The sequence below is a fragment of the Pygocentrus nattereri genome, chromosome 15, assembly GCF_015220715.1.
Source record: "Pygocentrus nattereri isolate fPygNat1 chromosome 15, fPygNat1.pri, whole genome shotgun sequence".
NCBI classification, from domain to species: Eukaryota; Metazoa; Chordata; class Actinopteri; order Characiformes; family Serrasalmidae; genus Pygocentrus; species Pygocentrus nattereri.
Window position 1 is genome coordinate 25838553 of NC_051225.1, and position 24511 is coordinate 25863063.

Sequence of the window (24511 nt, forward strand, 5' to 3'; positions counted from 1 at the left end):
GCGAATGTTACCAGAGCCGGTTTATGGCGTTACTGTCGTGACGTCAGTAAAAATAAAAAGAAAACAAACCTGGGTATCCCTGCGCGTTGCCAAAGCCTGTACAATAAACTATCTTTAGTCATTTTTATAGTGTGGCTGGTTAACACTATGGAAATGGGAAAAAAATCATTAGAGGAGCGGAAAAAAATAATACTTTACGTATTTTGTGCATACTTATTTTCTATACATTGTTTTGTAAAACAGTTTGAGTTGTATTTCTGTGTATAAAAGACGCAATGAACGCTGTTATTATTATTATTAAAAAAATACTGGATTGCATAATTTCCATGTAAAAATCCTTGCTAAGAAACAGGCAAAAAGAAAATAATATTGTGCCACTGTCTTAATACCTTCAAAATGCATTGCTTCCCTATTTTATTACTTCCATCTCTTAATGTGGTAACAACATATGGATCAGTGAAAGTATCACGTAGAAGTCATACATATTACATATACATACATACACACACACACACACTATATATATATATATATATATATATATATATATATATATATATATATGTGTGTGTATACACTGCTCAAAAAAATAAAGGGAACACTTAAACAACACAATATAACTCCAAGTAACTCAAACTTCTGTGAACTCAAACTGTCCACTTAGGAAGCAACATTGATTGACAATCAATTTCACAGCTGTTGTGTAAATGGAACAGACAACAGGTGGAAATTATTGGCAATTAGCAAGACACACTCAATAAAGGAGTGGTTCTGCAGGTGGGGACCACAGACCACTTCTCAGTACCTTTCTGCTTTCTGGCTGATGTTTTGGTCACTTTTGAATGTTGGTGGTGCTTTCACACTCGTGGTAGCTTGAGACGGACTCTACAACCCACAGAAGTGGCTCAGGTAGTGCAGCTCATCCAAGATGGCACATCAATGCGAGCTGTGGCAAGAAGGTTTGCTGTGTCTGTCAGCAGCAGCAGGACCGCTACCTCCGCCTTTGTGCAAGGAGGAACAGGAGGAGCACTGCCAGAGCCCTGCAAAATGACCTCCAACAGGCCACAAATGTGCATGTCTGCACAAATGGTTCAAAACTGACTCCATGAGGATGGTATAAGGGCCCAACGTCCACAGATGGGGGTTGTGCTCACAGCCCAACACCGTGCAGGATGCTTGGCATTTGCCAGAGAACACCAGGATTGGCAAATTCACCACTGGGTGCCCTGTGCTCTTCACAGATGAAAGCAGGTTCACACTGAGCACATGTGACAGACGTGACGGTCTGGAGATGCCGTGGAGAGTGATCTGCTGCCTGCAACATCCTTCAGCATGACTGGTTTGGCAGTGGGTCAGTGATGGTGTGGGGTGGCATTTCTTTGGAGTTTCTCCATTTCTCCATGTGCTCGCCAGAGGTAGCCTGACTGCCATTAGGTACCGAGATGAGATCCTCAGACCCCTTGTGAGACCATATGCTGGTGTGGTTGGCCCTGGGTTCCTCCTAATGCAGGACAGTGCTAGACCTCATGTGGCTGCAGTGTGTCAGCGTATCCTGCAAGATGAAGGCATTGAAGCTATGGACTGGCTTGCCCGTTCCCCAGACCTGAATCTGATTGAGCACATCAGGGACGACATGTCCAGCTCCATCCACCAATGCCACATTGCACCACAGACTGTCCAGGAGTTAGCGGATGCTTTAGTCCAGGTCTGGGAGGAGATCCCTCAGGAGACCATCCGCCACCTCATCAGGAGCATGCCCAGGCATTGTAGGGAGGTCATACAGGCACGTGGAGGCCACACACAATACTGAGCCTCATTTTGACTTGTTTTAAGGACATTACTTCGAAGTTGGATCAGCCTGTCGTGTATTTTTCCACTTTAATTTTGTGTGTGACTCCAAATCCAGGCCTCCACTGGCTAATAAATTTGATTTCCATTGATTTGTGTGATTTTGTTGTCAGCACATTCAACTTTGTACAGAAGTAATTATTCAATAGTAAAGTATTCAATGGGAATTTCATTCATTCAGATCTAGGATGTTATTTGAATGTTCCCTTTATTTTTTTGAGCAGTGTATGTATAGCTGCAGTGTGTCCCAATGCCAACTGCTGCTGGAAATGGACAGCCACAGTCAACCAGTTCAATGAGACTGACGAAAGGCCACAGCATGACTCAGTATGAGCCATTTCCCTGCTTGGGCACAACCAGTTCAGCTCAGGCAGGCTGATGGCTGTTACACTGCACAACTACATTTAAGAAACACTGATGTAGCAACTTCACAATTGCTGAAACTTAGGTGGCAGTGGGGGTGACATTACGGTTCCTTAAATGATTTTTACGAATAAACTCAACCATATTCTGGCAGTAGCTGGTACTTGTTTCCTCTAGTGATTTACCTGAAAATAAAAAGACAATTATAGCCAGGCCATTAAACATTATTTTTAATGTTTATCAATGAAGTTTCACCAAACATATTACATTTACAAAAGCTCTTGAGAGCACACAAAGTCTCTTCTCCTCTCCTCTCCTGTGTATGATATAAATCAATCAACAGAGCTCATGGGAATTCCATAATTTCCATATAAAAATACTTGCTGAGAAACAGGCAAAAAAATTAATATCCTTGATTTAAAAAAAAACATTGTGCCACTGTCCAAATACCATCTACATCCGTTTTATTATTTATAACATTTAATGTTATTGTAACATCACGCAGAACAGTGAAAGCATTCTGATACATAGGATGTTCAATGAAATTGCAGCATTCAAACATTACACACTCCAAGAAAATTAATAAACTAATTGGTGAACATTTTAAAATGTGAAAGAATTTATTATCATCACACTGAAACAATTGAAACATTCCCTGATTCGATCTCACAGTACCAATGGGAACATATTTCTATGCAAATATATACACATCATTGTAAACAGTCTGAAATCAGACAGGAAAAGTTCAATTTCAGTTTAATAACTTACTGGAAATTCTGAAATGTAATTCCATCTATTTTAGTACTGAGTAATTAAAATTTAATTACGTTTATGAAATTAAAAAAAAGGAAAGGTCATTTTTGAAGAGGTGTGGGTAAAGTAGGCAAATCAGCCATTATGCAAGTCTATGGCAGTGAAGAATAAAGAATAGTTGACCTAATTTGGAGAATGTATTCACCAACCAATGCTTTTGTACAATGAGTTCTACATACCATAAAACCAAGATGATATACAATATTCGCAGTGAACCTATCAATTTAAGGAAACAAAAAAGAAATACAAAAGAAGTTCCAAGTGTGTCCAGTTAGATCTTCAGGCACCATTGCTACACCTTGTAAGGCAAAGATATTCTCTACAGGTTACTGGGGTGAAACTGCCCTCCTGGCACTCTCACCCGTCTGCTGCACATGGTTCTCAGAGTTTCTCACTAAAAGTGAGAAAGAAGAAAAAGATTCACCAATTTTTTAACTAAAATTCAGCACTGAAACAATCACCTTCCATTGTACAATGGCATATTTACCATATGATATTTAAAAATCCATGAGAAAACAATAAAAAACAAAAATACATACAACCATGATTTGGATAAGAGAGATACCTGAAGATTTTGTTGTGATGCTGTTGTAACACACTTACCTGTCTAAATGAGCCAAAAGCTCTTGGAGCTTGAGCAGTAGAGCCCGGTGCTCATGAGGACTGCTTTCTAAGGCACTGCTCAAACGACTCAGGTAAGAGTCCAGAGTTCCAACTGAGGGGGTCTCACCTGTACCTAAACATAGAAACCAAGCTCACATGCCACTGAATACAAATTTGTACCTCAACATGTAGGTAACAACTGCCGTAGGCTGAAGGTAGGACGTAAGCAGAAGTTGAAGTAACAAACAATTAAAAAGCAAAACTGGTGAGAGATTATATAAAAGAACAGTATTTAGCGAGTTCTGTGAACCATAAGCAAAGTATTCAACATGGCATTGGATATGCACAAATCACTGGAACATCTCTACAAAGGAAGAGTGTGTGTGCTACTGACCTGGCAGGGGCACAGAGGCCAGACTGCTGACCAGTGTCTGTTTGATAGCCTGCAAGCGGCGGTGCAAAGCTTGCGTGCGGACCTCATCCTGGCCAAGCTCAGCTTCCAACCGCTCTTTGGCACTGAACATATCGGCTATGTGCTTCTGCAGGACAGCGTTCTGTTCCTCAAACTCCATGTTAGCTTTCCGCAACCGCCGAAGCTCTGCCTCTCGTGCTGCAACACAGAGGGCCATATAACAAAAATTGGTTTCTTTCCCAATGAAAGTGGTCACCTGTTCTATATTTTAATACTCACAAACCTTTGTTCTGGTCCAGAAACTCCTCAGTGAAAATCGGCACGTCAAATCTGTTGGACAAATCTGAACCCTGGGGGACAGAATGCTTTAAATGGGTCATGCTCAAATTCTAGGTCATACATATACTGTAGACAAAAGAGGAAAAGAAAATAATTAAAATGTTTGTTAAGGTTTTATTTTAATTCAGCTTTTGCGACTTACCTTGAAAGTGGCTGATCCTGAACTATTGGCATTGATAATGACAGATGTCAACTCCTCTGCCAAAAAACAAACAAGTTTTTTTTTTTTTTGTTAAAAAAAGCTTGAAATTAAAAGGATTAGAATTAGTCTATAAAACCACAAGGTTTCATAATGCACCAATACAAGTTTTATAAGGTACTAGAGACAAATATTATTCCATGTGTCTATCCACAGATGCACTCCCAGGCACACAGTACAAGAAGGAACAAGAAAACTTTCTAACCTTTCTTAATTTTTTTGTCCTGGATTTTTGCATTTGTGAGCTGGTATGCTTCACTTTTCTGATACTCTCTTAGCTCCCGTGCATACTGCATTTTTTCTCGTTCAGCCTCATCCAGGTAACGCTGTAAGCAAACACATTCACTGCATTCTCAAGAAAGGATGATAATAAATAAAATACCCACCTAGCACAGCTTTGTAAACAGATATTCAATGTCAGAGACCACAACTTTAAAAGCAAAGGTACCTGTTTGTCATGGGGAGCGAGGCGGCTCCATTCTGCCCCGAGTCTCTTGGTGATCTCAGGAAAAGGAAGGTCAGGATGCAAGGCACGAATCTGTTCCCGTCGCTCATTAAGGAAGCGCACGTATCCAGTCACTGGTGCCTTAGGACCATTGGGTAACACCTTCTTCCTCTTTTTCCCCTTGGGCCATCCACGCTTCTTTACGGGCTGTGCAGTGAGTGAAAGGTTTTTCTGTACAGATTACATTTGTGGAGCAGATTTGAAATACAAGCTAATTTCTTCATCTGCATGTATCTTTTTGTAAATAAAAAGCTGTACCGCAGGACAATGAAAATACTTAAATCTTACTTCTTCCTGCGTGGATTCTGAATGATGAGTACTCTTGGATGCAGGGGCATCACTCAGTTCTTGTTTTACCCCTCCCATTGTAGACTTGTAGACTCAGGAATTTCTGAGAAAAATGTGGTAAAATAAGCAGCACTGATAAGTAAAAGCAGCAAGTTCTTTAAGAATGAAGTAAAGAGTGTTAGTAACAGAATTTGACAACCTGAAAATAAGTTCATTTGATTATTTCTCCAGAATTCCTTTTCACTTTAAAACACCAATTATATTGCACTACCTAGCTAACCTAAGTAAGCTAGGAAGCTCTCTCTTGCTGCTAGCTCGACAACCAGCTGACTGTTGTCTGTTCAGCTAACGTTAATCGAAATGGCCATAACTCTAGTGTGGTTAGTTGTACATTTTAAAGTCACTACAGAAAAGAAAAAGAAACACAATTACTTGTTTAGGTACCGTAGTGGAGGATGCTGAAAACGCAACGGGACTTTACCACTTTTACCCTCAGCTAGCGTGGGCTAGCACCGCTCAGCCTATCTATTATTATTAACGTTAGCTGGGAAAGTGGCTAGCTTTGCTAGCTTAACATTTTGCTCTCTTGCAGACTCTTATCCGTCCACGAAAGGCATGGTGGTACTAAAATACGACAGTAAATCATTGCACTTTTCGAATACATGCGCCTATAATTAGCAGTTTTGTTCGGTTAACATTATATCCGTTATCTAATGTGCTAGCTGCAGACCGCCTTTAGCCTACCTGAGTCGCTGCGTCCCCAAAAATCAACAAGAGTATCAAAACGTACGGCCCGTTCTCAAAGCCGATTGGACGCCGTTGTGAGCCGGGACGAATCTGCGACCTTTGATTGGTTGTTTAGCCTGAGGGGGCGTTGCGACGACTTGTTACGATTCCTTTTTTCATTCAACGCCGTATCAGTTTTTCGCAAAGTGGATCAGCAGCAGATAGACTACAGAGTTTTGAAAGGAATAATTATGGTACGTGCTTTTGTTTTTAAACTCACCAGTAAGCCTGCTATTGTCAGCTTAACAATTGAGCTACACTGTGCAAATACTGTTGGGCGTTCATTGAGTTGTACCCTTTAAATAACCTTTCTGGAAGTGAGTAAACGTTAAGTGTGTTTTTGGACGCCTGCATTGAACCTTAAACGTCAATATGACTCCAAATCCCAGTATGGGTGTTTTAAATGCAGTCTTTCTAATGTAGTAGCGTACGTGGTGGTTGTTTGGAGCTGCGCTATTCGTGCTGGTTATTTTCTTTCATTCAAAAATGAATTTCAAAATGTGAGATTTCCATAAAGTCTCCCATGTAAACAAACCCTGCTTACACGATCTGTGGTCTTGGCTTGGCACTTCTTAAGTCTCAGAGCCTGACCGTGGCTTTCAAAGTAAACATTTTAAAATCGCCTTGTGGTCCTAATGCAGGCTGTTAATAGTGACCCCTGATGTTTCATCGCAGGACTTTGCATCATTCAGTAGACTTAAAGACATATCGTTATGGCGTACAATAGTCTTAAATCTATGCCTCTTTACAAGATGACCACAGAGACCACAGTGCGATTTTAAAAGGTTTCTATTAAGTATCCATGTATACAGACGCTACTAATGGCTTTCTTAATAAAATACAGAGGTCAGGGGTGCACCCAAGAAGGCAACACAAAGCACCGACCCTTTCGAGCTGGCTTATAAGGTAGTCATGTTGACAGAATGAATGTGAATGTCTGGGGAAACATGTATTACTCTGCTGCCTACATGAATTAATTGGGTAGGGCTGCAACTGCAAACAAAGCAAAGGAGGACAAGAAAGGTTCCTGAAAATATACAAAGACAAGGGCGTCCTAAAAATATTTCAGCTGTCATGGAAGACGTTGATGTCCCGGCCACCTAAAGCTCCATCTCTCCACCCTCTCTCGGGGAAAGACCAGTCACTTTTGGCCAGCATTTCTGGCTATGCGCTGTTGTGCATGTTTATTCCAGCAAAGCCTGCAGTGCTCTCCATCCAAGATGGCTGCGGGTGAGAGCAACAGCCGTTCCTCATGTTTAAACCTGTCCACCCCGGGCCCGCTGGGAAACGCCCAGGCGAGCAACGGAGTCCACTCGGCCCCGGCGGGCAATGCGGGGTCTGGGGCCGCCGCCGGAGGGCTGAACAGGACCGCAGGGAGCACTAACCCACAGCCAGGCCTGGACAGCGACGTCGCGGTGAGGGTCACACCGAGCGCGCAGCACCAGGCTCGGCAGGCGGCCGGCCAGAGCGCGGCCGCTGCGGCGGCAGCGGCAGCGGCAGCAGCAGCGGCAGCAGCAGCAGCAGCAGCAGCAAACTCAGAGTCTCCGGGAGGCTCTGCGTCCAACATGACGACCTCTTCGTCGGCTTGCTCGGCGGACACGGCCGCCATCTCTTCATCGCTGCCCGGCAGCCCGGCCTCAGTGCTGGTGTACAGGGAACCCGTTTACAACTGGCAGGCGACGAAAAGCACGGTGAAGGAAAGGTTCGCGTTTCTCTTTAACAACGAGGTGCTAAGCGACGTCCATTTTTTGGTTGGGAAGGGGATGGGTGTGCAGCGCATTCCTGCACACAGGTAAGGTAGAAAATGATGCAGTAACTTTTTGAAATGATGGTCTTATTACTCATGGTCCTGTTTTGTAAGCTAAAAATAACCCCAGTATATTAAAACCTAAAACATAGGCTAAGTAGAGGCTAAGGAGTGCCCAAACGGGGGACGGGTTGACCGTATTTCATGATCAAATGGTTAAGTTCAAGTACAAAGCTAGCTGCGGTGTAGTAGCGAGACCGAGGAGCTCCGTAAGCTAACCTGCTGTTATCACTCGCCTTCACAACTTCCACATCAGTTGACGCTTGTAAATGATGTTGGAGTGCTAACAAACGTTGGCTAAAGCCACTGTTTCTTGTCCTGACATGATTTGTGCCACTAGAAACGACATTTTTGCCCTTTATTAACACTGTGCTCCTCCTTTTTGTTGTCATCAGATTTGCGCTCGCCGTTGGGAGCGCTGTGTTCGACGCCATGTTCAACGGAGGCATGGCCACAACATCGACAGAAATTGAGCTGCCAGATGTGGAACCGGCTGCTTTTCTGGCTCTCCTCAAGTAAGAACCGAACAGTTAAAGGCCTTATGGCGGGCAAGTGACCGCTGCTTGTTTATGATGGTGGCTTGTGTTGTCATAAGTGCCCTTGAAGTGTCCTTGCATTTACACTTATATTGGATCAGTACATAGATGTTTGGGGCGTGTGGTGTGGTTTGAGCTTGTGAGGCTGTTGACGGAGCCATAAAGGAGAATATATACACCGAATTTTCATTTTTTTTGGTATAATTCCATCATTGCAGTGTAAACAAAGTCATGTAGAGAGGTGTGGTATAAAATGGTTAATTCTAGAGAAAGTCACAGACTCAGATTTCTTTGCAGGGGTTGCAATGTCTGCAACACAAATATGGACGTTTTATTTATTATTAAAAACCACTAGTGAACCTACATGTGTCTTCTAAGGTTCTATCATGGTAAAATTGTGGAAAATCTGAAGAAATAACACCCTGCATGTACTCCTCCACCATTAATGAATTAAATTAAACAGATTAAGGTGTTTTAGTCCAAAACTTTATCACTAAACTCAGTGTTCCAGGTGTCAGGCAGCATTTTCATTGTATTCATTTCATGTGATAACTTTCTGTAAGGGAGCTTTTGAAGGCATTGAACTCTAAAGACATCTGGTTCCTGTCACCACCCCATGATCAACTCTGAATCATTATATTTCTCTGAAACAAAGCATTTACACCAAACTGCGCTGAACGACTGTTTACATCTTAACTATTAAATTATGTAAACATTTTCAAAAATTGGTGGAGTTCCCCTTTCATTCACTGTGTAGGATGGCTCTGACTGATTCTCTCCACATGCAGGTTTCTATACTCTGATGAGGTGCAGATTGGCCCTGAGACAGTGATGACTACATTATACACGGCAAAGAAGTACGCAGTGCCTGCGCTTGAGGCGCACTGTGTGGAGTTCCTGAAGAAAAACCTACGTGCTGACAACGCCTTTATGTTGCTTACCCAGGTAAGGGCTGATTTGATTGCGACCTTTGCTCCTGGTGTGAGAAGCTGTCAGGCTGTGTAATTTAGTTATTCAGCAACTGTCTCTGTGGAAGGGTGTGACCATAATAACATTACCAGAGAAGGAACCAAGCAATATCTAGGTTTTGTATAGTTTACTGTAGATTATTGCTATATGTCCAAAAGCATTCAGACACCCCTTCTGTTTAGTGAATTTGGTTACTTTGAGGTGCCCTCATTGCTGACACGGGTGTTCAACTGCACATGGAAGGCTTATATAATCTCCATGGAAAAACATTACCAATAGAGGCTCTGGAGCAACCGAACACAAGTCATTCCAAATGTCACGCGTCAGTCAGGGGGTGTAAAGCCTGCCAGCACTGGGCTATGGAGCCGTGGAACTGTGTTCTGTAGAGTGATGAAGCACAGTCCAATAGATTGTCTAGGACAAATTATCCAGCATTACTACCTGACCTCACTTGTGCGGTGAGCCAACATATAGCCTTCTCTGAAAGTTGGAGGCTATTTCTGTCAGCATTGGATGCATGTTTAGATTTTCAATCAGTTACTTGGTGTATTTTATTGTGCTACTGAAGAGCAGAATGTTTAGATGATGCGCTGCGGCCTTAAAGTGTCTATTTTATTTATTTTACTGCATTTATAACTCAAAGTAAATGTTATTTTTCTGTAATGCTAATTAGGGCTGCAACAAACGCCTAATTTGATAGTCGAATAATCTATTGATTATTGAAACGAATAATTGATTATTAGGATTATGAATCACAACATTACCAAATAACTTGCATAGTTTTTGACTTTAAAAATTGAGCTGGAGGTTGTTTTATGCATTTGCAAACAAGGAAGACAATAAATATGAATACCATTCAAGAATTCACTGTTTTAGCTAACTTTACTGCTAATACATGGCGGTGTACAACCAAGGATGTGCAAAGTTAGCAGCAATAGAAATAAAACTAAGTCAGTTTTCTTTAATGAAGTAAATAAAAAAATCTATCTAAATTTAATTGTTAAATTGAATCAGTGCAGTCTGATCTGGACATTCTGCTGTCTGTCTAAACTAAATGCAACTAAATTCTAGTTAAATTTGAACGTTTTCGTGTAAACGCTTCGTGTCAACGGTAATCCTTTATCCAGCTACTTGAACGTTTAGCGAGTGGAGCCAAATTCGCTGGGATCAGAATCTTGTTTGGATCTTCTGTGTTCGCCGAATCTGAACACACAGGCGGCCTCGACGTCAAGGTGACGATGCAGTGTAAGCGTTATCTGCAAAGTGAACAGGGTCGCTGTGAATGTACTGAGTTACTTGCTTCTGTGTCCCAGATCCATTAATGATACCAGAGAACCTGTATTTCAAAATACAAATGTTACAGCTCGGCTCAGAACGCGAAGTAGGACGGCTTTTAGCGTTTACGTCAGCTGCTCGCTAGCACAACTAGCGCCGCATCCCAAACCACACACGTCTGTACATCGTGTACTACACTAATGAGTGCACTTCTAATAGTATATGCGCAATTTTTACACACTATTTAGTGAGCTAGTATGCGATTTGGGACACTTTGTGTCTTACCGAGATGAGTCTTCACTCAGTGAACCGACGAGTTTCCTCTTCAGATGCTCCGTCATGGAAGATGTGCTCCCATGTCCGCCAAGCTTGGCTTTACAGATTTCGCAGCTGAACACATTTTTTCTGAGTCTATCTCCACACTTTTGAGGATTTTGTTATTGAGGTGGTCAGCGCGCTGGTGTTAACTCTCCAGTGAGCGGTAATGTCAAAACATTCCTAGTGAGCACGAGAAAGACGTGTAATGACGTCGCCAACTAATCGACTACAAAATTACTTGCCAGCTAATTTAGTCGTCGGTTTTAGTCCAGTAAGTCGATTAATCGTCGCACCCTAATGCTAATGCAGGTAGTTTTGGTACAGATTTATACAATTTATAACAGGTTTGTGCCTGCATTGCTATATATGTACATGGAAAAATATTGCATTTGCCCACAATTCCTGTATATTTTTGTGTGTGTGTGTGTGTGTGTGTGTGTGTGTGTGTGTGTGTGTGTGTGTGTGTGTATATATATATATATATATATATATACACACACACACACACACACACACACACACACACACACACACACACACACACATATACATATATATATATATATATATATATATATATATATATATATATATATATATATATATATATATATATATGCACACACACACACACACACACACACCCTTGATCTTGGATAAAATATTGAATGAAAAGATGTCTGCAAGCATTAAGATGCTATGTAACAACAAGTCTTTTAAATTATTATAGAATCAACTAAATGTCATTCATTATTGCAGGCACGGCTGTTTGATGAGCCACAGCTTGCCAGTCTCTGCCTGGAGAATATAGACAAGAACACTGCGGATGCGCTTGCTGCTGAAGGATTCACAGACATTGACCTTGGTATTATCATCATCTCTATGTTTGATCTCTCTTATGCAGAGTAACATTCTGCTAATAAACTGATATGACACCATGATAAGATATATTTAGGCATTTAACTCTCACTATTTGTTAGATACACTGATGGCTGTGTTGGAGAGGGACACACTTGGGGTGCGAGAGGTGCGTCTGTTTGGGGCTGCAGTGCGCTGGGCTGAGGCTGAGGCACAGAGGCAGCAACTGCAGCCCACTCCAGAGAACAAAAGGCGAGTGTTGGGTAAAGCCCTCGGCCTCATTCGCTTCCCACTGATGACCATAGAGGAGTTTGCAGCAGGTAAGAACTCAAATAGCACCAGTGAGATGATGGGCTTCACTGATAATATATTGATACGTTGTGATGCATCAGTCTTAAGGTTCTTAATGATTTCAGAACACTACACCACGTTCCAAATTATTATGTGAATTGGATTGAAGTGTCAAAGATTAATTTTTTTGTTTCTCAATTAAACTCATGGATGGTATTGTGTCTCAGGGCTCTTTGGATCACTGAAATCAATCTCAGACACCTGTTATTATTAGTTTGCCAGGTGAGCCCAATTAAAGGAAAACTACTTAAGAAGGATGCTCCACATTATTAAGCAGGCCACAGGTTTCAAGCAACATGGGAAAGAAAAAGGATCTCTGTTGCCGAAAAGCGTCAAATAGTGCAATGCCTTGGAGAAGGTATGAAAACATTAGATATTTCACGAAAACCTAAGTGTGATCATCGCACTGTGAAGAGATTTGTGGCTGATTTAGAGCACAGATGGGTTTGTGCAGATAAAGGTAGAATGAGGAAGGTTTCTGCCAGGCAAGTTCATTGGATTAAGAGAGCAGCTGCTAAAATGCCATTACAAACCAGCAAACAGGAATTTGAAGCTGCTGGTGCCTCTGGAGTCCCACGAACCTCAACTTGTAGGATCCTTCAAAGGCTTGCTGTGGTGCATAAACCTACTATTCGGCCACCCCTAACCAGTGCTCACAAGCAGAAACGGTTGCAGTGGGCCCAGACATACATGAAGACTCATTTCGAATCAGTCTTGTTTACTGATGAGTGTCGTGCAACCCTGGATGGTCCAGTTGGATGGAGTAGTGGATGGTTGGTGGATGGCCACCATGTCCCAACAAGGCTGCGACATCAGCAAGGAGGTGGCGGAGTCATGTTTTGGGCCGGAATTATGGGGAGAGAGCAAAGTATATAGAGTTTCTGACTGACCACTTTCTTCCATGGTACAAAAAGAAGAACCGATGAAGATGAGCAAAATCATCTTCATGCATGACAATGCACCATATCATGCTGCAAAGAATACCTCTGTGTCATTGGCTGCTTTGGGCATAAAAGGAGAGAAACTCATGGTGTGGCCACCATCTTCCCCTGACCTCAACCCTATAGAGAACCTTTGGTGTATCATCAAGCAAAAGATCTTCAAGCAGAACCTTCCAAAAACTCACAAGTTCAATGGATGCAACAATTGTGAAGGTGATATCAAAGAAGGGTTCCTATGTTAACATGTAACTAGGCCTGTTAGGATGTTTTTGATTGAAATAGCTTTTGATTTCAGTGAATGTGACCTCCTAATGCTGCAAATTCAACAAATGTTAATTTTCAGTTCTTTACAACCTATAAAATGTTTTGAAACTCGGCTGTGCATAATAATTTGGAACAGTGCATTTTGAGTTTTTTTTTTTTTTTTATTTGTGAAGAATATACTGCTATCATTGGGAGGTTTGTTCAATAAAATTCAATTTATACTCTAATGGGTGATTACTTCTATTATACTGACTCATTTGCATCGACCATTTAGGAAAATCAGGGAAAAATATAATTTGCATAATGATTTGGAACGCAGGGTATAATAGATAAAATGAATCAGTATATTGACACATTTTGGTGAAAGAAATGTCCAAGGCATTTTAATAAATTCTGAACTGTACTAAAATAATTTCATGAAAATCAATCGTGAAATCTGAGAGTTGGTGATGCATTGAATCTTTTTGTGAAGATTCTCACTCAAATTAGAAGATTGTGGTAAGAAATTTACATGTTATAAAGCTCTCTACATTTACTTGTGAATTTATACAAATAGCATTTAATATATCTAATCATATTATGATATCAGAAAATGTGTTTGTTTAGTTAGTACTAACACAGCAGAGGAAGAGACGAGTTGTTTTCGAGTGGGTACTGGTCACTGTCACTTTCATGTTTGTTGTTGGATAGGTGTAACTGAAAATATAATAATTTTTATTTTCTGAGAGGTGCTGCCTCTGGTGCTTAAGCTTCTTTGTTTTTTGTGAGCAGGTCCAGCTCAGTCAGGTATACTCACAGACCGGGAGGTGGTCAGCCTCTTCCTGCACTTCACTGTCAACCCCAAACCCCATGTGGAGTTCATCGACCGGCCACGCTGCTGTCTACGAGGGAAGGAGTGTAGTATCACACGCTTTGCCCAGGTGGAGAGCCGCTGGGGATACAGTGGGACCAGTGATCGCATCCGGTAATAATTACAGTACAACACAGCTACTTTTGCTCTCCATGAAAATTCGTTATTCACTTGACTTTAAAACAGTTTAACATAATAGTGATAATAGTCAAATGACTAAATTGGGACAGATTGTTTGAGTGTTTAACTGTCAGATGTTTCTCTTTAGGTTTTCTGTGAATCGCAGAATATTTGTGGTGGGATTTGGGCTCTATGGCTCCATACATGGTCCAACTGACTATCAGGTCAACATCCAGGTAAGAATGTAAACATATCCAAGTATATAATAGTAAAAAGTAAATGATTTAATAATATTAAAAAAAGTATACATTTTGTTGGTGTGGTGCAGATTGTTATACACAGTATGGTTTTGTTAGGATATTGTGGATATCAACAGTACTTCTAGAACACTGACCAACTGTATGTACATTACAAAGAGATCATAATTACTCCTGTTTAGATTTAGTGCAATACAGAATGTGAAATGGTGAATGAAATATCTATTAGTGTATGTTATACCTGGTTTTGATGGCAGTTTAAAGTCAGTGTAAATGGGGAAATGGCTGCCTTTTTCTTTCTTAAGGTGTTCGAAATGAAACAGGACATGATTTTACTCTTCAGGGAGTGTGAAGCAGGCATTCTGAAGTCAGACTTTGATGGGGGGGGAAGAACGATTTTATTAAAAAAGGGTTAATGTTTTTTTACTTTGTAAGGTTAGCAGACTGGCCTTTTAGCCTGTGTTTTAGCACATTTCTTACACTCTTGCAGTCTTCATGAAAAAAAGAAAATAAAACTCCATAGAAGATTATTTTACTGGTCCAAGAACCAATGAGGAGGAAAAAAAACATGCTTGATTAATATAGTTTTTTCCCAGCTGCAGGAACATGGTTATGCAACCAAACATCAAATATTTATAGATGGGCAAAAGTCGCTATGCAATACGCTACGCAATCAAGAATTTTGTCTTTTGAGTGATTTTGGCACAGTTTTATTTTACTATATGCATTTAGTTGGATGTTTTAATGAAAACAAACTCATACATGAGCTCAATTTTTTGGCCTTTTGGCATATTTTGAAGGTCTAAATAAAAGCAGTAAAGAGCTAATTCTATCTCTTCCCTTGGAACTCCATGTACTAATATTCAATATCAGTAACACTCAAAGTACAAACAAAATTGCTTGTTATTCAAGTACTTTCTATCGGTGCAAAACACACAATGTGTTCAGGGATTTTTTTTTAAATTTTTTTTTTAAATGTATGTCCCCTACACAGATCATCCATACGGACAGCAACACAGTGTTGGGACAGAATGACACGGGCTTCAGTTGTGATGGTACAGCTAATACCTTCCGAGTGATGTTCAAGGAGCCTGTGGAAATACTCCCCAGTGTCAACTACATAGCCTGTGCAACACTTAAGGTAATCTACTGGGTCTCTGCTCACGTCCGACTGATACAAAATTGTAATTGATACTGTAAAAATTGTAAAAATCTGGTAACCTGTAATATTGACAATGTATAGTCAAACTGTAATCAGACTGCAGTACTTTACTTAAACAGTGCTTTAGGGATGTAAATGATTGTCAACTCAGATTTGTAAATTATTGTCCTAAATCTGTGGAACTAAATTAGCTGATTTTTATCTATAAAAGATATCAGTTGGACCTTACTCTTTTCAACTGTCAACTTCGTGACTACTAATTATAAAATAAATGGTCTTTGAACCTCTGCAGGGACCAGACTCCCACTACGGGACAAAGGGCATGCGCAAAGTCACTCATGAAGCCCCGGCCACAGGCACCAAGACCTGCTTCACCTTCTGTTACGCTGCAGGCAACAACAATGGCACTTCAGTAGAGGATGGACAAATTCCAGAGGTCATCTTCTACACATAATGAAGGTCCTCTGTTAGTTTAAATTATGTGGCCTCCTTTGCTACACATTACTGATTCCCTGAACTTTTCTGGTCTAACTGCAGATCAGTGACCAAATAATGATCTCTTATCATGATCTGTTTTCTTCATATATTTTTTTTTTTTTGCCATATGGTAAGAGCATGAGAAATCGATCATGTGTCCAGGTGTGCTTTGGGCACATATTTGTTTTTTTCTACTTGTGTAGCACCTCATAGTGTAAGCCTGAAGTTACAACCAACTAGTGATCACTTGGAGAAAAATAGAAATCTTTCAACAGCTGTTGATTAGTTAATTCATAGATCAGGCCTAACTCTTGCAAAGCTGGCACAGCTTTATTTTTATTTTGTTAATGGCAACATAGTTTAATTTGTCTATTTAGTTTAGTGTTGCTGAAAGGTTTGCAACTGGGTCCAACTTTTGACTGATAGGTAAAATACTCATTGCTTTGGAGTTGCACTGATGCACTTTTGACCACAGACGCAACTGCAAATTGTACGTTTGGGGGTAAAATACACTACAATTGTGTGGAAAACAGACTGTTACGATTTCTGACACGTGAAATTTGATTTGTCACGTGTAAAAGATAAGGTGATGTTTACAATGAATGCTGTTTAACCATAGTTGCCCTCTTCATAACAGAGCCAAATTTCTAGTAGTGCACCTCAATTCTAAATACCAATGTTGAAGTGAAGCTCTATTCTTCAGTGAAGTACTGAACACCTTTCTATAATTCTAGTTTGTTTCTATCTGGAGATAAAAGAATTTGGAGGATGATCACAGAACAACTTGAATGTAAAACTATTTGCCAATCTGTATATTGCTTATAAAATTTGTTTCACCAATGCTTGTTGTAAAAGTGCTGTAAATATGTCCATGTTCTGTATGTTCAATTAAAGTCTGTGCACTTAGTTTTTTTTTTTTTGAGCACCACTTGGTTTCCAAGGGAGACATGTTGAATCAGAGTATAAAATGAAGCATCTTATGGATTGTGTGAGGGATCATTGGAAGGGGCTGATATGGCTACAAATGGTAGCCACTTGTGAGACTAGAGCATAATACACATTACTGTAGTCAGAAGAAAATCTCATTTACATGACAATCATTGAAAATGCCAAACTCAGAAAAGGCCTGGTTCCATTGACTTCCATTACAGCAAAAGAAAAAAAAAACCCTACTTTAAAAAGTAATCATTGGAGAACTCTATTCTAGGTGTCCCAGAGACCAAGCACTCTGGTTCTACTTACAGTAATAAGAGGTGGGCACAATACCCCAGAGGCCACACAAGCCAACAGCAAACCATCCAATGAGCACCACAGGTTTTATTTTACAAAAGCATGCTACCAAGCAATTAATGTCCACACTCAACACAATTTTTATTTCCTTTATTAAATGTTTAAATTTATTGATTTATCGCATCTTGACTTTTGGCAAGCATTAGTGCTAGATGTTCTGTACAGTCCAGTCCCTCAATGGGGAAGGGAGGGTAGTGGGGGAGGAGAGAAATGGGACAGGAGCTTTTACAATTTGTCCAAATAGTTATCCAGAGCTGGAATTCCTTCCTTGAGACCCTTGCGTTTGCGTGTGTCTGCCACAATCTGAGCAGGCTTGGTGTTGGGCTCCATGGGGTCTCCAGGCAGGATCTGCCAGTGGTCAAACACACACTGTGGGAAGGCCTGACCAGAGGTGTTGGAGCGGAGGTCAGCAGTGAAACCTGGGCAGAAGAGAACATTTTAGCTCAGCACTCAACATAACTTGATACTGCTGACAAACTGGGGAGTGGCACACTTACCAAAAGACTCATTGACAGGCAGGTAGGCCTTGACCACAAACATGGGTGTTCCCGCAACCTGGGACTCCTCAAATACCAGACCTCTCTTTCTGTTCAGTACACCATAGATGCCACCAACAACAGCCTCTGGGCACTGTGGACAGAAAATAGCACCATCAGCCCCTTGCCTACAGCTTAAAGCAAACAATAATTTCCAAGTAATAACTTGAAACAACTTGCCTGGATCTCCACCAGGTAGACCGGCTCGAGGAGCCTTGGCTCAGCTGTAAGCTGGCAGGCGTAAAGCACCCTACGGGCTGTAGGAATGATCTGGCCACCACCACGGTGAATGGCATCAGCATGAAGTGTCACATCATGAACGTCAAAGCGACAGCCACGCATGTTCTCTTCACACAGCACACCCTGGAGGTCAAAACTTAACATTTATCTTTGATAAAACACATCTACAAAATCAGGAAAATTCTGAACGTAAGTGCATTTAAAAAAAAAAAAAAGAAAAAAGGCACACCTCCTTGGTGGCCCACTGGAAGCCAGCCACAACGCTGTCCTTGATCTCATTAAGGTACTGGACTCCCTTGGTGACGTCCACCAGGACATTGGGGCCAGTTCCGTCAGGACCAAAGCACCAGATCTTACGGGCCTCAGTCACCTCCCACTCATACTTCTCAGCCAGATAACGGGCACGGGCTTTCAACTCCTGCCTGGACGAGACCTCACCCTTATCGATGTCCTCGGGCAGACCTTCAGCCAGGGGGCGAGCCTTCATGAAAAGACGGTTATGCTTGTTTGGGGACTTGGACAGGCACATTTGTTTGGACTCCTCAGACACTGTCTCTCTGTAAGACACGACTGGGTCGGATTTCTGTTGAGAGGAAAGGGGGGGCATTAAAATGTCATTAAAAGACATTAGTTGACCAGTGATCATATGATACCTGAATAAACAGCCCTAATTTGACATTACCTTCAATGGAATGCAGGCATGGTCCTCCTCAAGATCCTTCAAGCAGATCTCAAGATGCAGCTCGCCAGCACCAGCGATGATGTGCTCTCCAGACTCTTCAATAATACACTGAACCATAGGATCAGACTTGGCCAGACGTTTCAGCCCCTCCACCAGTTTGGGCAGGTCAGCAGGGTTCTTAGCCTCCACTGCCACTCTCACCACAGGGCTAACACTGAATTTCATCACACGCATGTTGTGGGCATGCTCAAAGGTGGTGATGGTCCCTGTCTTCACCAAAAACTGGTCAACACCTACCAGACCCACGATGTTACCACAGGGCACGTCCTCAATGGGCTCAACATAGCGACCCATCATCAAAATGGTCCTGGGGGGAGGTTAATAATAATAAAAAAAAAGTTTTCCTAGGAAATTGACATTTCCCTTTGCATGAAGTTTTCAGCTTTAGTAGCGTTTGCGTGCCACATCACTAAGGATTACACTCAGATCTATCAAATTTTAACCACCAGTGTAACAAATACATGAACTAACCTCTGGATGGGTTTCAGATAAAGATCTTCTTTCTTTCCAGGGGTGTAGTTTGGTCCCATAATGCGTACCTTCTGGCCAGTGGAGACACAGCCAGAGAAGACGCGCCCAAAGGCATAGAAACGACCCTTGTCAGTAGTTGGCACCATTTTTGAGATGTACATCATAAGTGGAGCTTTAGGGTCACAGTTCTTGATACCTAGGATTCAGTAACAGTTGACAAGTTGTTACTTTGCCAGTTACCCACAAATCTTTATACAAAAGCCTTTTAAGTAATAATGGAAAATGGAAGTGTATGATTTCTGCACATTTGTATTTTACTTGCTCTAAAGATGTCCAACTGAACCTATAAAGTGATTATCTAAAGCTGGACTAGAAATGTAAACCATCTTCAAAACACCAGCCCAACATACCCATGGCAGCATCATCATCTCCAGGTCCTTCATACAGCAGCTCACAACGGTACTTCTGAGCAGTGACAGGGGAGGGAAGGTGGATGGTGATCATCTGAAGCAGGGCCTCTCCAGCTGGCAGCCAGCGACGCATCACAGCCTTCAGCAGGGGCTTGCCCTCCTTATCCTTGTCCTCCTGGTCCAACTTGATGTCCAACTTCTCAATCAGCTTAGCAGTTTCCTCCTTCTTGAAGTTCATGATGGCATCAAACACCTGTAACAAAAACACCGTAAACAACCTTGTAACCAACAACTGTACCCTTATAAAAGCCTGCACTCTCTTTGCCATGCTCAAATCAGATTCAAGTCATTCATCACTAACAATCAGGTCAAAGTGAAGAATTCAAATCATCACTCGCTGGCCTACATAAATAGCCATTCGCAAAAATCCTGTACACAATCTTCACTCACTTTGAAGATGGGGTCCAGAATGAGTTGAGCAAAGGTTCTGGGGAGCTTCTTGCCATCAGGTCCATTAGCAGACTTGCTGAATTTGCCAGTGGCAGGGTCAAAGTACCTGCAGACAAAAATTCGTCAATAACTGAGCTACACTTCAAAATGCCTAATGTGGAATTCCAGAAGAAAACCACAAAGTCAGAGGACTCACCTGTCACCCCACAGTTTCTTCATCATGTCCTCCACTTTCTTACAACGCTCTGCAGGTCCCATTTGGGAATCACCCTTAGCAGCAAATTTCATCACATACATCTCAGCAAACTGTTTGAGGGTAAAAGCCCATCCGTGCAGTCCAGACCCAAACCCGACAGTGCCAACAACTGGATCAATCTAAGGCAGAAAGTTTAGAAATCAGATTCAGAACACAAAGCTTACTAGAATAGCATAATTTGCATTCTTTCTTGGACCAAGATTAAATTCAATTCAGTAAATGCTCAATGACTGAAGCCTCAACTGTCAAGCTTCAAGGAATTAGTCATAAGTGTGGTCACAACCAAAAAGTGTACCATAAAGTGTTCATACCATAATGTTGCCCATTGGTCCATTCTCATCTTCGCCATAGGTGGAAATGATTACGTTGACGTTCTCCACAATGCGCTGAAAGGTCTGGTACAGCTCCTCAGGCTCCAGCTGCAGCTCTAGCAAGGCACGGTCCATCTTGTTCATCATCAGCACAGGCTTGATCCTCTCACCAATAGCCTGTCTCAGCACAGTCTCAGTCTGCACACACACACCTGGAATGAGAGCAAACAGGTAAAATTAAAAGAAAGCTATGCCCTCTTAAAAAAAAGCAAAAAGAAAAGCTGTCCAGCTGAACAAGCAGCTGTGCCCAGTGGCAACATCCTAACATTGTAGGAAAGGGTATAACAGTTTCATAATGGTGCACAAGATCTTTTACTTACCAGACACACAGTCGACCACCACCAGGGCTCCATCTGTGACACGCAGGGCAGCAGTCACCTCTGAGGAGAAGTCTACGTGCCCAGGGGAGTCAATCAGATTGATCAGAAAGCCAGAACCATCCTTGCACTGCTTGATGAAGGCCATGTCGTTTTCAGTTAGCTCGTAGAACAAGGAGATGGCACTGTAGAAAAATGGCAATGAGGACCAATAAGCCTTCAACTGCAGCAACAACAAACTGAGTACCAAATTCAACGGCACACTGTATTCTATGACTAAAAAAAAAAAAGAAAAAAAAAAGCTTGTGCCGAGTGTGAGCTTGTTTAGATTGGCAAAAACACTCACGTGGACTTGATGGTGATGCAACGCTCCTGCTCATCCTTTCTTGTGTCGGTGAAACGCGTTTCTCCGGCACGGGCTGAAGCAATGATACCAGCCTTGGACACCAGCGAGTCAGTCAAAGTGGATTTACCATGGTCCACATGCGCAATCACAGACATGTTACGGATGTTGGACTTTTTGTCCATGATGGCCCGGATCTGGTCTACGGTGAAGTTCACCTGAGGGAAAGAAAGATGACATGTCAGAATTGGAATAAAAAAAAAAAAATATATATATATATATATATATATATATATATATATATATATATATATATATATATATATATATATATATATATATATAGAACAAAGCTAGGACACTGGCAAAGATTTCCCAAGCTCACAAAGCTACAGCCATGAAAAAGAAACAGTTAATGTATTCAATCCCCCTACACCCCCCTTGCCAGGCATTATAAAGGCAAAACGTAAACGGGGCCGCAATATTTTGACATCACCGTAACCGCGCCCAGATGACGCGATGACGATTCGATTTACCACGTCTAACGGCGATGAAGGCAGCAGCTCCACCAAGAAGCGAAGCAAAAACAGACAAGCTAGAGAGATTCTTCACTCAAACCACGCAGCAAAGTAGCCAACAACTGCCATATCAAACTGCGTGATCATGCCGCAATTTCAGGAATTAACGTTTTTCGGTGCCTCGTAACATTTAAGAACAACGCAGCCAAAACAGTAGCTTCCGAGCTGCGCCACATCAAGCCGGCAACAGGCCACGTGTACCAAAGACAGCGGTAGAGCTGAAGGCCGGCTGAAAATGAACAAAATACCGGTCATTCTCACTCATTTCTGATCTCCAAACTGTTCCTACAGCATTTGCCAATGTCTGCTTATACACAACCTGACTATTCCGGCATGTCACTACCATTAAAACGATTTCGCATTTTCTTCGAGCTGTTAGCAACGTAGCGTTAGCTAGCTAGCGAGGTAGAGGCCAACGCCTGAATACGAGCTCAAGACCGGCAAACTACGCCACAAACTTAACATCACACAAAACGGACCAAAAAGCAACATTAACCTAATTTACTTAAACTTAACGTTCAACACAAACACGAAACGTTGAAATACGGCTTCTGTGCGGCTCGGAAAGGGCCATAACACGTACACAATAGGTCTGCCATTTTGGACTAATGATGTTCGCCCAGCCTCAACAACAAAATTACGCTTTTAACTTCAGTTGGACACCTAAATGAAGGCACAGCGTTTTGGTGTGAAAACTTACTAAAGCATAGAAGTTAGAAAGTGGGCAACAAACTCACCATTTTGACGGATGTTTTTGGATTCGCTGTATGGAGAAACAGACACAGAATTTACACTGCCCACCTCACCGGGGCATAGGCAGGGAAGAGACCGCTGACGTCAACACGTACGAATATATAGCGAGTGCGCGCTCGACGTAGCCTTGCGTGCCGACGTCAGTCACGTTTCAATATGCACACTAACTAGGGTTCAAACTAGAGAGTTTTACTAGTGTATGGGATATTGGCCGACAATTAGAAGAAGAGCAGCCTACAAGCGCGCTCCTCTAACGGTGTCGCTCCAGCTTTGAAATAATGACCGTAGTAGAAACTAAACAAGATAAAAAAACACTCGAGCAGCTTTTCATTCTGCTGAAATCCTTTGAGTACTAGTTCGCATCTAGCATGAATTGTAGACTTCAGCTTTTATTATTATTCTTTCTTCACTACCCCGTATTGCTCTGTTTAGTTTCTTTTAACTCAGATATAACATCCTATAACTCTAAACTGTGAGGTGTAAGCAGCAGCACAGAAGTCCAGTCCGCAATAATTAAGTTTTGGGGGCAGTCATGGGCTGGATTTTAGGGAACTGGTCCTGTGACGGGAAGGTTGACGGTTCAATCCCGAGGGCCAACAGCACATGACTGAGGTATCCTTAAGCAAGACACCTAACCCCCAATTACTCCCCGGGGCGCTGTGGATAGGGCTGCCCACCGCTCTGGGCAAGTGTGCTCACTGCCCCCTAGTGTGTGTGTCTATTCACTAGTGTGTATGTGATGTTTCACTTCATGGATGGCTTAAATGTGGAAGTGGAAGTATCACTTAAATTAAGATGCATAAAAACCTTATATTACATATGATGAAGCTAGCATATATGACTAGCACATGCCATTCATGTGTGAATGTTATCATATATTGATATCTGTGTGCATTACACATATGTTTGCATATTTTGATATATATATGTGAATTATATGTTCCATATTTAAAAATGTCCAGTTTTCAAATAAGCTGGCATTTATGTCACATGCATGTCCATGTGTAACTGATCTAAGCTGGATATGAGGTAAATCCATGTATGATAACCTGTATGCTTCTCTGCATTTTGTTAGCCCCCTTTTAACCTGTTCTTCAGTGGTCAGGACCCCATGGACCCTCACAGAGCATGGACTATTCAGCACTGCAGTGAAAATGACGTGGTGGTGGTGTGTTAGTAGTGTGTGTTGTGCTGGTCTGAGTGGATCAGACACAGCAGTGCTGCTGGAGAATTTTTAAACACCTCAGTGTCACTGCTAGACTGAGAATAGTCCACCAACCAAAAATATCCAGGCAGCGTCCTCTGACCCCTGATGAATTTCAATAACAGCAGATGAGCTATCGGCTCTGACTTTACATCTACAAGGTGGGCTGACAAGGTACGAGTGTCTAAGAGTGGACAGTGAGTGGAAAC

At 41.8% G+C, this 24511-nt stretch overlaps 3 protein-coding genes and 1 non-coding gene across 9 annotated transcripts; 1 reads left to right on the forward strand and 3 right to left on the reverse strand.

Annotated features, from left to right (window-relative positions):
- Positions 1-3148: 3148 nt before the first annotated feature.
- Positions 3149-6183, reverse strand: hmg20b (high mobility group 20B). Of its 5 annotated transcripts, none has more exons than XM_037545102.1 (9): positions 6115-6183; positions 5371-5473; positions 5026-5229; positions 4783-4903; positions 4521-4576; positions 4323-4389; positions 4022-4237; positions 3628-3760; positions 3149-3418 (listed from the first exon to the last, which is right to left on the reverse strand). In XM_037545102.1, exons 2-9 carry the CDS (start codon positions 5446-5448, stop codon positions 3406-3408), a joined length of 888 nt encoding a protein of 295 aa, XP_037400999.1. In that variant the 5' UTR covers positions 5449-5473; positions 6115-6183; the 3' UTR covers positions 3149-3405. The 5 variants fall into 5 exon arrangements, with proteins under 5 accessions (XP_037400999.1, XP_017567557.1, XP_017567560.1 ...); XM_017712068.2 differs by having other exon boundaries at positions 5026-5253; positions 6115-6182; XM_017712071.2 differs by lacking the exon at positions 6115-6183 and adding an exon at positions 5803-6101.
- Positions 6184-7033: 850 nt separating this feature from the next.
- On the forward strand, positions 7034-18051 carry btbd2a (BTB (POZ) domain containing 2a). 2 transcript variants are annotated; one of them, XM_017712066.2, is made up of 9 exons: positions 7034-7858; positions 8359-8478; positions 9288-9444; positions 11821-11926; positions 12042-12239; positions 14247-14439; positions 14594-14681; positions 15697-15843; positions 16157-18051. In XM_017712066.2, the coding sequence occupies exons 1-9, from the start codon at positions 7323-7325 to the stop codon at positions 16316-16318; spliced, it is 1707 nt and encodes a 568-aa protein (XP_017567555.2). In that variant the 5' UTR covers positions 7034-7322; the 3' UTR covers positions 16319-18051. The 2 variants fall into 2 exon arrangements, with proteins under 2 accessions (XP_017567555.2, XP_017567554.2); XM_017712065.2 differs by having other exon boundaries at positions 7037-7948.
- On the reverse strand, positions 17707-23200 carry LOC108435918 (elongation factor 2-like). Its single transcript, XM_017712064.2, has 13 exons — positions 23083-23200; positions 21771-21985; positions 21428-21609; positions 21048-21259; positions 20677-20855; positions 20481-20586; positions 20031-20283; positions 19621-19816; positions 19090-19456; positions 18637-18990; positions 18348-18530; positions 18129-18261; positions 17707-18050 (listed from the first exon to the last, which is right to left on the reverse strand). The coding sequence occupies exons 1-13, from the start codon at positions 23083-23085 to the stop codon at positions 17857-17859; spliced, it is 2577 nt and encodes an 858-aa protein (XP_017567553.1). The 5' UTR covers positions 23086-23200; the 3' UTR covers positions 17707-17856.
- On the reverse strand, positions 20364-20428 carry LOC119265316. Its single transcript, XR_005131585.1, has one exon. It is a non-coding gene; the product is annotated as a small nucleolar RNA SNORD37 (small nucleolar RNA).
- Positions 23201-24511: the final 1311 nt, after the last annotated feature.

Excerpts from the sequence above, each read along its gene's own strand:
- LOC108435918 (XM_017712064.2), bottom strand. Across the intron at positions 20,284-20,480 it reads TTCTGGACCCCATCTTCAAA|GTGTTTGATGCCATCATGAA; the intron begins GTGAGTGAAGAT and ends TTTTTGTTACAG. Across the intron at positions 18,051-18,128 it reads GCCTGTCAATGAGTCTTTTG|GTTTCACTGCTGACCTCCGC; the intron begins GTAAGTGTGCCA and ends TCTTCTGCCCAG.
- hmg20b (XM_017712068.2), bottom strand. The coding sequence starts at position 5,448 with ATGGGAGGGGTAAAACAAGAACTGAGTGATGCCCCTGCATCCAAGAGT. Across the intron at positions 4,390-4,520 it reads CAGGATCAGCCACTTTCAAG|GGTTCAGATTTGTCCAACAG; the intron begins GTAAGTCGCAAA and ends TCTGTCCCCCAG. Across the intron at positions 3,761-4,021 it reads GGCCTCTGTGCCCCTGCCAG|GTACAGGTGAGACCCCCTCA; the intron begins GTCAGTAGCACA and ends TTCTATGTTTAG.
- btbd2a (XM_017712065.2), top strand. The coding sequence starts at position 7,323 with ATGCGCTGTTGTGCATGTTTATTCCAGCAAAGCCTGCAGTGCTCTCCA. Across the intron at positions 9,445-11,820 it reads CCTTTATGTTGCTTACCCAG|GCACGGCTGTTTGATGAGCC; the intron begins GTAAGGGCTGAT and ends TCATTATTGCAG. Across the intron at positions 12,240-14,246 it reads CATAGAGGAGTTTGCAGCAG|GTCCAGCTCAGTCAGGTATA; the intron begins GTAAGAACTCAA and ends TTTTGTGAGCAG.